The sequence below is a fragment of the Ceratosolen solmsi genome, unplaced genomic scaffold, assembly GCF_000503995.2.
Source record: "Ceratosolen solmsi marchali unplaced genomic scaffold, CerSol_1.0 scaffold1, whole genome shotgun sequence".
In the NCBI taxonomy this organism is placed as follows: domain Eukaryota; kingdom Metazoa; phylum Arthropoda; class Insecta; order Hymenoptera; family Agaonidae; genus Ceratosolen; species Ceratosolen solmsi.
In genome coordinates, this window is record NW_011948415.1 from 13,864,847 (window position 1) to 13,879,221 (window position 14,375).

The window sequence follows — 14,375 nt, forward strand, 5'->3', positions numbered from 1 at the left end:
CGTAAGCATTACTTTAATTATAAATTACAGTATGTAATTTCGTTATGAAAAAAGTAACGCGGGAAACTTCAATATGCATGATATGACAAAATTATTAATTTAATTTTTATTTTTCGCACCATATGCTATACAGAATATTAAATTTATTGCAATCCGTCAATTTAACAATCAAATAGAAGAAAAAAATATATGTCAGTTTCGTATATCCTGAGCGAGTCGTTCTATTCCAGCTGTGAAATTATATAAAAAGTTGATATAGGAAGTGAAAAATGTTTGGAAAATATTTTGGAAATGTAAAAGATGATTGTGCTTTGGGAATAAAATATCAAGGCTTACTTTATCCAAGAGAAAGTGAATATCGCGAGGTATTGATTATTTACATTTCAAATATTGTTTAGCAAAATTGAACTACTTGTCTGTCTTGAGGTTAAAACCATATCTTCATTGCAAGTACATTACAAGTAATAATGGCAAACGTCGAAAATATTTATTATAATTTCTTATTTTTAATTCAAATTATTAAATTAATAACTGGCTATATATCCTTGTCTAAGTTCAAATGAAATAATAATAATTACATAATAAAATTAATATAATGATATTATCAAAATAATAAGAAGTGGATTTATGTATATATATATATATATATATATATATATATATATATATATATATATTTATTTATATATGTTTATTTTATGTTTATCTAAAATAATATAAAAGAATTGTTAATTTTTTTTTAGGTTAAATCACTTGATGGTTTATGGGACTTTGTTGTACCACCGTTAGAAGATGTTCAGAAAGGTCATAGAGAACAATGGTACACCGACAGTTTATCAAAGGTATTTTAATCATATTTTTCTATTAAATATATTTATATTACACTATAAATAAGCATACAAAAAACAAACAAAAAAACAATTACCTTACTTTCAGCACAAAAATGTTTTGCAAATGCCAGTACCTTCATCGTATAATGATATTACAACATCAAATGATCTTCGAGATCACGTAGGCCCAGTTTGGTACGAGAAAACATTCTTTGCACCTACATCTTGGCGAAATGAAAGAATTTTTTTAAGATTTGGATCTGTCAATTATCTAGCAGAAGTAGTATGTTTTATGTCTTTCGATGTTATTGTCTTTCACAAAAAAAAGTTCATAAGCAATTATTTTAATTTAGTGGTTAAATAGTGATTTGGTCATAAATCATGAAATAGGACATCTACCCTTTGAGGCAGAAGTTACATCGTATCTTATATTAGGTGGAAAAAATCGTCTTACGGTATCTGTAGACAATACCCTCTTTAATACTTCTATACCTCAGGGTAAAATCGTTGATTTAGGTTCCAATAATAGAATGGCTAAATTACAAACGTATAACTTTGACTTTTTTAATTATGCTGGAATCCATAGGTACAATATTTAAACTTATCGACATTATTAATATAAATTTATTTCTCTTTAATTTGAATATTGTAGGCCTGTTTTATTACATACTAAACCCCAAATATTTATCGAAGATATAAGTGTTACTACAGAACTTGTTGATGATATTGGCATCGTTCATTATAATATTGAAATAGTAGGTTTAGAAGAAACAGATACTTCAGTGTGTGCGGTAAATCTTCTTGATGGTGACAATGAATACTCTTTTAAAGATTCACATTTGGGCGTTCAAGGCACTTTACAAGTTAAATCTCCAAAGCTATGGTGGCCTCGGTATATGAGTGAAAATCCTGGGTATCTTTATACATTAGAAGTAATATTATTTACTACAAAAACCATTATTATATAAAAATTTAATTTTTACTAGTGTTGTACAAAATTAAATTATATGCATTATTTCAAAAATATCTACTTTGGAAAAGTTTAATCCAATCAATGAGTTGGTACAAAGTAATTTGATTTTAGTATTCAGCATTGGATATGTATTAAATAAATTTTATTTTATTTATGCTTTTGCTAAATAATGAAATTAGTTTTGCCCTTAGTTATTTAAATATAATAGACAAAGAGTATAAATATTAAATAGTATATTAAAGATAAATCTTTTAGGTCACACTATCAGTACCAAATAATTCTAAAACAGATATTTATAGACTTCCTATAGGCATTCGCAGCATAAAGTGGACCAGTACATCATTTTTAATTAATAATAAACCAATTTACTTTCGTGGCTTTGGTAGACATGAAGATTCAATAATTAGAGGGCGAGGTTTAGATTTAGTAACCGTAGCTCGAGATTACGAGTTATTAAAGTGGATCGGAGCAAACGCCTATCGAACCAGTCATTATCCTTATAGCGATGAAGTTTTAGATCTGGCTGATAAGTATGTAGCATATCGATAATTTCAAAAACTTAATTTATATTACTACCAGAATTAACAAAACAAAATTTTTTGCAAAGACTTGGATTTCTCGTCATTGGTGAATGTCCTTCCGTAGACACTGAACATTATTCTTCAAGTTTGCTCAAAAAACACAAAAGATCAATATTAGAATTAATTAGACGAGATAAAAATCGACCATCTGTTGTTATGTGGTCTGTTGCTAACGAGCCAAGAGTCCAATATCGTGATACTACATCATATTTTAAGGAAATAGTTTATTATACAAGGATACTCGATTCTACTCGACCAATAACCGTTGCCATTGCTCAGTCTCCTCAAGTAAGTTTAAAGCTAGCATCTATGCAAAAATATTTGTATATATAAATATTATTATGCTTTTGTAAGGAGGATAAAATAGGGCAATACCTTGATGTGATAAGCTTCAATAGATACAATGCTTGGTATTTAAATCCAGGCCGATTGGATACGATAACGAAACATATTGTATCAGAAGCCCAAGCATGGTATCAGAAGTATAAAAAACCAGTATTATTATCAGAGTACGGTGCAGACACTCTGCCAGGATTACATGAAGTACGTATTGCTAGATATTTGAGGTTTGCTAAAAAAAATTAATATATAATTATACAATTATTTATCATTTCAATTGTGCATAAATCTGTGCTTTGTTTAAATATAATTTGCTTGAGATATAAAAATATATTGTAAATTAGTTACCGGCATTCATTTGGTCCGAAGAGTATCAAGCCGAACTGATTTCAAATCACTTCAAGGCTTTTGATCAGTTAAAAGCTCAAGGTTTCTTCATTGGAGAATTTATATGGAATTTTGCAGATTTTAGAACTGCTCAATGTACGTCTTATGATTATAATTTGACTATATAGTACTTTTATAAAATCTATTTATTTCACTTTACAAAACATTTTCTAGCTTATACAAGAGTTGGAGGTAATAAAAAAGGTGTCTTCACAAGAGATAGACAACCAAAATTAATAGCTCATTACATTCGAAAGAGATATTGCGCTTTGGGTGCAGAACACGATAAAATTGAACTTCCAAATGATCTTGAATATTACATATCTTCGCATTACGCTTTATAAAATTTACACGATACAAGAAGTCATATTTTTATAAAAAATATGTCAAATTGATATAAAACAATTTTAATTTTAATAAAATATATTTTCAATAAAAATGGATACTCCATATAATATATATATATATATATATAATTTTTCAATTACTAATTGTCAGCAAGGTCTCTCTTCTTCTGATGGTTCAACTACTTTTAGACAAGCATCCGCTAATTCTACGAATAAAGGTTCTGTCATAGCATTCGCAATAGCTTTGGTCGGATTGTTATCTTTCAGAACTTCTGTTATAATATCACGAACTTGAGAAGTTTTTAAATAATTTTTTAAATCCTTGCTATATCGTAACTGCTCAAGTTTTTCAATAGGAACTGTATCTTCGGTAGGAAAACTATATGGAACATTAGTTTTCTCCGTTGAATCACTATTCTCTATATCACAATTATTAGATTCAATACTTCCAGTGCAATTTTCCTTGTGTTTGCTGCAACACGCTACTGAGCAGCTAAAAATAAAAAAAGAAATTTTCACACTTACATTTGTCAATTTGTAAAATTTCAAATATTGAAAATAGTCTATTTTTTATGCAAATTTATGAGTATTATAATATAATATATTAAAAGTAAGAATTACTCACTAAAATTTTTTACACTTGGGGCATTTATATTTAGCATTTTCAAACTCACATATGCAACATATTTTAATACTCATTCTTGTGCAGCAATTTATAAATACGATTTTCCTTTCTATTTGACTAAATAGATACTTTTTCTAAGAATCAAATAAAAATCGAATAAATCTCGCTGACTGATAATTCTAACCTTAAACAGCTTGGACACGTTTCTTGGAATTTATTATAAATGTACAATACATGGGTACTTTCTATCCTACATACTGTACCATTTTATTACCAAGAATAGACAGAAACTTGTCTTATACACAAATTTTTTGTACGTAGTGGGTAAATTTTTAAAATAAACTCAATAATTGATGTTTCTGGTATTTATAAATTATTAAAAGTATTCAAACATTTGTGAAAATAAGTTTAACAATTATATTTGTACATAAAAATAATTAAAGCTACATTAAAGTATAAGAAAATAAATAATATCATAATTATCTATATAGTGATTAACTATCAGATAAAAAAACGGCATTCGTAACGGTATTTATACTTTTCGTTTAAATTTTCAAATTAAAAGTTCAATTCTGTAAATTACCGTTAATAATAGTATTGCTTCACGATTCGGTAAGTATTCTTCAAACTTTTCAAAATAAATTTTTATTTTTTCATGTAAAATATTATATTGTTTGAAAAATATTACATATTAAACGAAATATCATCCAATTTTTATTATAAAAAATTTTAGTATAAATTGTTTCTCATAGACACTCGTAGTTTTGAATAATAAGAATTTAAATGAAGTAAAAGCATAAATATGAAAATTTAATAATATAAATTAAAATACAAGTGTGGATTATTTTCGAAATTTATATATTTAAAAAATTTGTATTATATATATATATATATATATATATATATATATATATATATATGAATATATTCGTATATTTTTTAAATTTTCGTAGAAACCTTTTTTCTTAAAATGGCTTAATACAATCTTTTTATTAAATTTTGTTTTTATGTAAGTAATATGGATATTTAATTTAATGATTTATCACATGGAATTGTATATTTTAAAATTTAATAAATTAGGAATTTTTAAATTATGGACAACAATGCTAATAAACATACCCCGAGTCTCAATTCTCCGTGCAAAGTTCAGAAAATATTTCGGAATCAAGATCAATCAATAATAAATTCTTCGCCTCAAAATGTAACAAAACTTTCAGGATATTCTACTGAAAGTTCTATCGATAATAAAATGAATAACGTTGCGAAACTTAGACAGCAGTTTGTGGAAGAAATAAAAAATATAGAAATCTCTTTAAAAGTTAGTAAAACAAAAAATGGATAAAGAAATTGTTGCAGTTTCATAATAACATCTAAAATTACTTCATTTTGCAGAAATCAATAAAAAATTTGAAATTTAAAATATCTGACACTAAAAAAAAGACCGACATTATCATATGCAAATTAACAGAAGCAAATCAACTGTTGTGTAATCAAAGTGAAATAATTTATACTAAAGAGCAAGAAAATAAGGTTCTACGAGATAAGTAATAATAGCATCAGTATAAACGATTAATTTAAAATTTCTAGAACAAATTATAATTCTTTTGTTGTTCAAGTATTTACCATAAACATATTTGAGAAAAATAATTTTATCGTTGAATATTTTATCAATTAGTTTTCATTTATTTCATAATTTGCATCTATAGTAATAATTTAAAAGTAGAATATTTTTTTAAACAAAATATTTCAATAAAACAGTAAATCATCAATTATTTAAACATTGATATTTAATTATCTAATGTAAAATAATTGTACGGACAAAATTTAATTAATTAGGATACTTCCATTAAGACTTACAACGACTATAAAGAATAATATAACCAATTGAAAATATTAATTGAATATAATTTGAAATGCATATAAATTAAAATGTAAATGAAAAATTATCAATTTAATGACGTTTATTTCATGAATTAACTCATAAAATTCATATACATTCATTTATATATATATATATATATATATATATATATATATATATATATATATATATATATATATATATATATATATATATATATGTATATATGTATATATGTGTGTATGTGTGTACCTATATGTTTTATTAGCGTAGAAGAATTATACGAGTATCAAAAAATCTTATATGAAAATATAGAAGATATTTTTAATACTCTAAATATACATGAAAATCTTTCTGAACAATTAATGAATACTTATGATAATGTCATTTTAATGCAACAAAATGAAAATACGATGTTAGAAGAAAAACTTAATAGAATAACACCAGATGAAAATTGTAAACATAATTTTAAATATAATACGCCAATAAACAATACCGTAATTTATTATATTTTAAATATTCGTTTTATATTTTATACGATACATTTATTTGTATTAATAGTTTGTATTGAATTAAATTCAATAAACTTACAAATAGAGGAATTTGAGAAAGCAAGTACAAAAAATGAAAATGAAATTAGTAATTTAGAAGTAGAAATAAAAACATTCAAAATTTATAAAGAACAGCAATTACAGAAAATTGAAGAATATGATAAAAAGTGAGTTTCTAAAAATATATTAAAAATTTTTGCAAGCTCTTAATGTTAAATTTTTCATGATTTATCATAGAATACATGAATTAGAAATAAGAAATAGGATTTCAAAAGAAAACGCTGATAAGGAAAAAAATAATTTAATTTGTGAAATTAAAGAAATGGAAAACGTAAGTGTTTTCTAGATAAACTATCCGCTTTGGTATGATATTATTTAAAATTATTTAACTTATCTAATATTAGTTAAAATATTATGATATTTTATTATAGGAAAATAATATTCAGAAGGCAGATATTTTAAATTTAAATACACATTCTTCTGAATTAGAAATTAAATTGAAAACAATCAGGTAATAATTGTAAAAAGCTATTTTTTATAATATATATTTATTTTCAATACTTTTATTACTTTTATTGTTAATATACTTTTATTTTTAAGCGACAATACACATAAAATTCAAACGAAGATAGAGGAAATGGATAATCAAATCAACGTACTATCAAATGAAGTATTAATAATATAATTTTTGTAGATTTTGTAAAAATTTCCTTATTGTTAAATTAACTTACTATTGCATTATAGTGTAAAAATTTAGATGAAATTCATATGCAAGAAGAACAAGAACATGGAGGTACATTAGAAAAACTTCAAGAAACGCTAAAAACAACTAAAGATGAATTAGCGTCTGTGAAGCAAACAGAAAGTCAAGCAACTGATATTTTACAGAAGAAAATTTGTGAATTACGAGATAAATTAAAAAACTTTGAAGATCTAGAAATAAAACATAGCACAATAGAATCAGAAATAAAAAAAGAGCAAGAATCAATTGCTCATATTACTAAAGAATGTGACGATAAGAAAAAAGAATATGATAGTAAAATTAAAGTAAATAACGAAAAAATAATTGAAGATAAAATTAAAATAAATCATTTGGAACATAGTATTTCTGAATCTGAAGAAAAGATTAAATTGATTGAAGAAGAAATAAATTTATTGAACAAAAAGATTGACGGTAAAATTAAAGAAAATGAAAAAAGAGCTGGAAACTCTACATTTTCAACAAGTATTAGTCATCGCGATTTGCCAAATCTATTTGTTTTGGAAGTAATAGGCGATATAACAATAAAATTTATGCTAATATTATATTATTTCAATAAAAATTAATATAAAAATGTTTATTAATTATTAGGATATTAGAAATGTAGAAAAACAAAATAGTCGTAAAAAACTCTGTACACCAACATTAGCAGATGATGACCTGGTATATATAATAAAATAATATACATTTTAAATTACTTAAATAAATAGTAATGTGGTATTTAAATATTTGTAGGAGCTTGATGCACTGACACTTGAAGAACAATTTACTCGTTTAACGCAATCGAACACAGTTTATACAGAATCCTCGGTAAGTATTAATTTATTGATCTTTTAAATAAGGTAATAATATTTAATGAAATAAATTACTTTTACTATAGGAAAAAAATAAAAAATTCTTTAGGCATTCGAATCTCTCACAATCAAAAATAAAAAAAGAAGCCACACCACGAGCTAAAGGAAGAAGCAAAAAACATTAATTTACAAATCCTACTATCAAATTATAATTACGTAGTATCCTTTTTAAAATTAAACTATATATATATATATATATATATATATATATATATATATTCTTATAATTTAATGAAATAATTGGTAATTTTGAAAATACTACGATCAAAATTCTCATAAAAAAAATCTCTATGAAATTAATTTAACTATAAATCGTAATAAAATTTAATTACTCAAAATTAATCTAATATTGAATAACCTTGTTAATGTAAAAGATACAATTAATAAGAAATATATTCATATTTTCTTGCAAAATAATCAATTTTTATAAAAGGTTTAGTTAGTATAAGATATATTATATGTGTCAGTGGATATAAATTTGAAAAATTACATATTAAAAATTTAGTTTTCACAAGGTTATATATGTATATATCTGCTAGCTACTCTGTGGCGTGTGCGTGTGTGTGTGTGTGGGCGCGCGCTTATGCGTGTTTATCTAGAATACAAATATTTTTTTAGAATTTAACATTCTCTTTCAATGATTACCGATAGATATTGGTAGTAGCTTAATCGGCGTAAATAATATTACAATACAATTATTAAAACAAATTCTCTTATTAGCATTTTTAAGTTTTCCAAGTGTCGATAATGCTAAGAGCCATTAAATTTCACGTCAATTTATATAAATATTAATCTGTTAATTTTGTATTCATGCCGATATCGCACTAGGCAAGAATATCACGAAAAATCTAAAACACGAATTTCGTAATGAAATGGCGAAATAATCGGAATGTGCAAAAACTGTGATAAACAGCGACTACAATACTTTCGTTCATATCAAGACTAAACGTCACTCGTTACGATAAGATGCTACTTATCGTATTAGAAGATGCTACTGAACGTCAGTTTTAGCCCCTCTTGAATCCTTTCGCTCTTATCCGAAAAATAACTAATTATAGCAATAATCCGGTCACATCAACATCAGGATTCGGTCTGATAATCTTTCGATACTAACATCCAGGATATAGTTGGCTTTGTCAGGAGAACTTATCCATGTAGTGATATGGTGACGCTCGTATTTATCACTAGGCTGGCAAGGATTTATTCCGCTGTCGTCGTAACAGCAAGAATGAAAGAGCAACTGCTCACGTTTGGAAAAGTCTATTTTGGAAAATGTCGGGAGAAAAATACTTTAGATAGTGCGGTAATCACGTGTTAGCGATTGCCAGAAAGTTATACAGAGACTGTATAATCGTCATGTCTAATAGCATATAAAATTATACACGAAAACAAATAAACGAAACTTCTCGGTATTTTCGTTTACACGATTCACGCACATATGAATACATAAAATTCTCCGGCTTATGAAAACTTGCGAAATAAGATCGTAAAATGAAGGCTCATCAATTTATTTCGAGCCTTCGTATTGCTTCGTACAATTTATGACTATTTATTGCCGTATACTTGGTAAATATTTATTTTTTGGATATGAAAATTTTTGATAACTAGAGTCAACTTAATAATAATAATAATAATAATAATAATAATAATAATAATAATAATAATAATAATAATAATAATAATAATAATAATAATAATAATAAGCAATATATTATTTTTACAGCTTTTGTATTATAAAATATAATTAATATAGAAATTTTAAATCGAAATTATAAATAAAATAAATTGTTTTAAAATTGTATACAATTCAGTCGTAAACATTTTCTAAATAAAAAAAACGGTTCAAATGGTAGTTGACTCAATAAATACATAAACAGAAATATATTATCGATAATAATTTGGAGTATAGTATAGAAAAATATAACAATTTTGATTAGATAATTTAACAAATTAACAATTTTGAATAGAACAATTAAATCCATTTATAAAAACTAAATGCATAGTAGACAATTTTGGAATGTATAAAATCGTTAAATTTAATTAAAAATTCTCATATACATAGAAGATACAACAAATAAATAATTTATATACGAAGAAATGAATGTTTGATATTTTAGAAACAGAAGAAAAATAGTAAAATAAAAACACAAACATAAACATATTTTATTTGAAAATTATAAATATTTTAATACCTTGTTTTATAATTAATATATTTTGTAAGAAAATAAAAATTTAATTTTACAATTTTGAATTTTATAACTAGTTGGAAAAGATTTAGATAATTTAGATATTTAATTTGAAGATATAAATAGAAAAGTATGGAAAATATTCATTTTATGCAAAATTAAATTATTTTATCACTATTATATATACGAATACACGAATGCCATAATGTGATAATTTATTTTACTATAACATTGAATTATATTTAATTGTGCTTTGAATTCGTTTTTTTATACACGTTTTTTATTATTCGTTTCATAATATAATATAGTCATACTTTTATTATATAGTTTCCAATACAACTTAAGCTTTCATATTGTATAATATATTTAGTCAGATAAAATTATTAATAAACTATTTTTGTTATAAAATATTATGATACTAAAAATAGATTATGATTTTAAAACGAGTTTTCTCATTAATAAACGATTATTCATACAAATTATAATAGTATAATTTTACAAAAACATTGATAATCGGATTAAATAAATAATAAAATTAATAATTTATAAATTGTTAATTAAATTAATAGAATGTCTCATTAATTATACGATACTCATTCACTTACAGAGAAATACAATAAAATGGACTGTATTTTTTAATTTATATCGCAATTAAATAATTTATCTTTTTTATAATTTCAATTGAGTTTCAAATTTCACCTTATTTACAGTTTTTACAATGCGCATGCATAAAAAGAATGCTTGGCCTTGTTAAATTTATAGGATTATATACGAACAAAAAAAAAAATTGTTTATCATCTTGAACAATGCCTTTACATAGGAATGTGATTTGTTGTAGTTAATTTAGATCTTAATACATCTTATATCTATTTATTATCTATCTGTACATATTATTAAGATAATTTTTCAAAATATGTTACAATTATTCTTACTTGATATTTATAGCTGATGCATGAGTTATGAAATATGCTGTTATCGATTGGAATTATCTTTAATCTCTGGGTTATGTTGAACTTCATATCTGATAGTATCTGCTGTCTAAATTTTCATTAATATAATACGTGCTATTGTACTAATATTTTTCAACTCAACTTTCAACTAGTACAAATAAAAATTAACTCTATTTTTCAATTCACTAAAAATATCGACCATACAGCCGTGAAGCATCGACAAAAATAGCAAAACTAGATCAGTCAATGTATAACCCTATTATTAAGTCATAAAAATTGTTAGATTTGTAACAAACAAACAATATAATATTCATTATAATTTCATTATATTTTTTATATTATTTTTCATATAAATATCTTGTACGGTTTTTTTTTTTTTTTTTTTTTTTAATGGAAAATGCTTTATCCTAAAGGTATATGAATCAATAAGCAAAGTATCGTTATATATATATATATATATATTTGTGTTAAAAAGATCTTAGAATCCATAAGTTCAATATATTAAGATAATGACAATAACGAATAATAAACTCTCAAATGAATTACTTTGTAATGTTTGTAATAATGTGTTAAAATATTATGAGAAAGGTCTTCAAATTCAGAAGATTATGATTCAAACGATTCTATCAATTATTATTCATATTTTATTAGTTTGGCCTTGGTAAATCAGTTACAATACAAATTAGAGCAACTCTATAAAAATTATTGGATACAAAAATTAATTGAACTGTGTCACTCGCTGTACGACGATTACTTATTATATAATTTGAAATACACACACACACACACACACACACACACACACACACACACACACATTTAAGCTAACGTAAATTAGTAATGTAATTAGTATATACATATTTCATTAAAAAAATAATGATAATATTTTAAATATCAATAGTGTACATTATTATTAACATCGTATTTTTAATTTATAAATAAATGTAAATTTAAATTTGGTCATTTTTAATACTTCGGCGAAAAGCTGAAACTTTAATTATTATCATATATTTATTATTCAAATAATTTAATGCATACAAGTTAAATCAGTGAAAATAATTATTAGTAGATTATATTTTTATAGGAATAATAGTTAATGTAGGCAAGTTATAAAAAATAATGCATTTGACTAATAAATGGTGAAATTGTTTTCACATTTTTAGCATTAAGCATTGTGTATGATTAGAAATGATAAAATATTTGAATTTCTAATTCTATCTCTTATTTTATGAAATCGAATCAACTTTAGAAAATTTAAACGTAAATTTATATTTGTATTTACGTAATTTGTAAAACTCTTAAAAAGTATATACTAATATACACAAAATGTGAACGTGAATTATATCGCAAATTATTTAATTTTTTTTTTTCATTTCACGACATTAACGGTACTGGCTTTACTAAATTCAACAAAGACTCGATGTAGTTAAATCGTATATTCCATATAGATAAAATGGATCAATTTATACTTTACCCTAATTTATTCGCCATCGTTCGATAATTTTAATCGACGCAAGAAAATGCGCAAATTATTTTATTTAACGTATAATTGAAAAGATATTGTCTATTTATCAAGAATTTTATATAGCAGTATCGCTTATTGACGTGCAAAGATTATACATTTATTGCAGTACTTGTAACGGACTTATCGCTGCCACCGTTAAATATATGAGGTTTATTGGTCTCTGACCTACTGTACGTAAAAGAAGGTCCATGAGTATGTAAGTAGTGGAACTAATGTTTATGAATAAATCTCGAACAATGCATAGTTTGATGTTAAAAACATTTTTCAATATTGTTCGTTAGACCATATTTAGCAATTGCTAAATGTTCTTGGTGTTAAAAAATACTTGGTAATGCTGTTACGATATATCATTGTTCATGCCTCGGTGCTTCATCCTTCACACATTGGTTTTGATAGACAGTATTTTTAAGGTCAATAATTCTTGGACATTTACTTAATTAATAGCAGATCTAGTAAATCACTAGTATTTATGGTAATAAATAAAACATTGTTATGTGCATACATATGCCTGATAAATATATAGATGTAATAGTTTAAATAAATGTGCACTATATAGAAAAAAAAAACTGCTCTGTTAATTGCACATATAAATTGTTTCAATCAAATCTTGTTATTAATAATTAATCTAATAATCATCTTAGAAAATGTATGGAGACTTTCGTTTATGAAAAAATTCATTCTTTTTTTATGACTGAATAGGATTCTAAATTATTGTAATATCTCTTTTTTTTTATTATTATTAATTTAAATATCTTTTACATTTCCAACTCTTATTTATTTATTTATTTTTTTTAGTTACTATTACAAATATTAAGTAGCATTAAATTTGGTTGTCATATTTTTATTTATTTTCATGTATTCTAAAACAAAACAAAAAAAATAAAATAAAATAAGAAAAACAAGATAGAAAAAATAAATTCCGTTTTTCTCCGTTTAGTACAAGAAAAGTACAAGGTTTTCTTGTATGTAATTTTATTAAGATACACAAAATGAATAAGCTAGTAAGTACATCCATAGATATTATGATTAAATTATTTGGTACTCGAGATGAAGAAAATTATTATTATAAAAAGTTTTCAAAAATATACTTAGATATTATTATAAAGAATTTAGTATGTATTGCTTGTTACTTGAACTTCAAGACAATGAAGTTTATTATTCACACAACTTTATTACATATTTTATTTTAATATGCAGTTTTTACAAATTATATATATATATATATATATATTTATTTATTTATTAAAATAGCTAATTAATCCATGACTGGATTTTTTCTTTAAATATCATAGTGAATACACATTATTACATATGATCTTGCATTAATTCGGATAAATAAATAATACCGAGTCAAAATATATCCAAATTTTAAAATGTTAATAGTTCGCAAACTCGCATTTACAGTTCATCATAAACATTTTATATAAATCTACATTTAATGTTTGTTTTTAATCAAAACATATTATCGTAGTCCTATTTGGAAGAGGACTTTTTCAGAAATGGCAATGTTGTTGTTTTTCAACTCTCTAAAGAGAGTCCAAGACCTCGCATAGCTCCAGCTAAAACATCTCAATTTCCTTTCCCTCGGGATTGCTTTTTCTCTCTT

The 14,375-nt window shown here is 24.1% G+C and overlaps 3 protein-coding genes across 3 annotated transcripts; 2 read left to right on the forward strand and 1 right to left on the reverse strand.

Moving 5' to 3' along the window:
* Positions 1-201: 201 nt before the first annotated feature.
* On the forward strand, positions 202-3,507 carry LOC105368938 (beta-glucuronidase-like). Its single transcript, XM_011508125.1, has 10 exons — positions 202-365; positions 744-842; positions 937-1,113; positions 1,184-1,416; positions 1,483-1,762; positions 2,059-2,333; positions 2,411-2,672; positions 2,739-2,927; positions 3,068-3,206; positions 3,285-3,507. The coding sequence occupies exons 1-10, from the start codon at positions 270-272 to the stop codon at positions 3,452-3,454; spliced, it is 1,920 nt and encodes a 639-aa protein (XP_011506427.1). The 5' UTR covers positions 202-269; the 3' UTR covers positions 3,455-3,507.
* Positions 3,508-3,570: 63 nt separating this feature from the next.
* Positions 3,571-4,310, reverse strand: LOC105368940 (zinc finger HIT domain-containing protein 3). The gene is made up of 2 exons (XM_011508127.1): positions 4,083-4,310; positions 3,571-3,950 (listed from the first exon to the last, which is right to left on the reverse strand). The coding sequence occupies exons 1-2, from the start codon at positions 4,154-4,156 to the stop codon at positions 3,605-3,607; spliced, it is 420 nt and encodes a 139-aa protein (XP_011506429.1). The 5' UTR covers positions 4,157-4,310; the 3' UTR covers positions 3,571-3,604.
* A 286-nt stretch (positions 4,311-4,596) lies between these two features.
* Positions 4,597-8,259, forward strand: LOC105359090 (structural maintenance of chromosomes protein 1A-like). The gene is made up of 9 exons (XM_011495568.1): positions 4,597-4,694; positions 5,163-5,400; positions 5,475-5,626; positions 6,212-6,399; positions 6,505-6,602; positions 7,239-7,760; positions 7,852-7,917; positions 7,990-8,064; positions 8,135-8,259. The coding sequence occupies exons 2-9, from the start codon at positions 5,176-5,178 to the stop codon at positions 8,231-8,233; spliced, it is 1,425 nt and encodes a 474-aa protein (XP_011493870.1). The 5' UTR covers positions 4,597-4,694; positions 5,163-5,175; the 3' UTR covers positions 8,234-8,259.
* Positions 8,260-14,375: the final 6,116 nt, after the last annotated feature.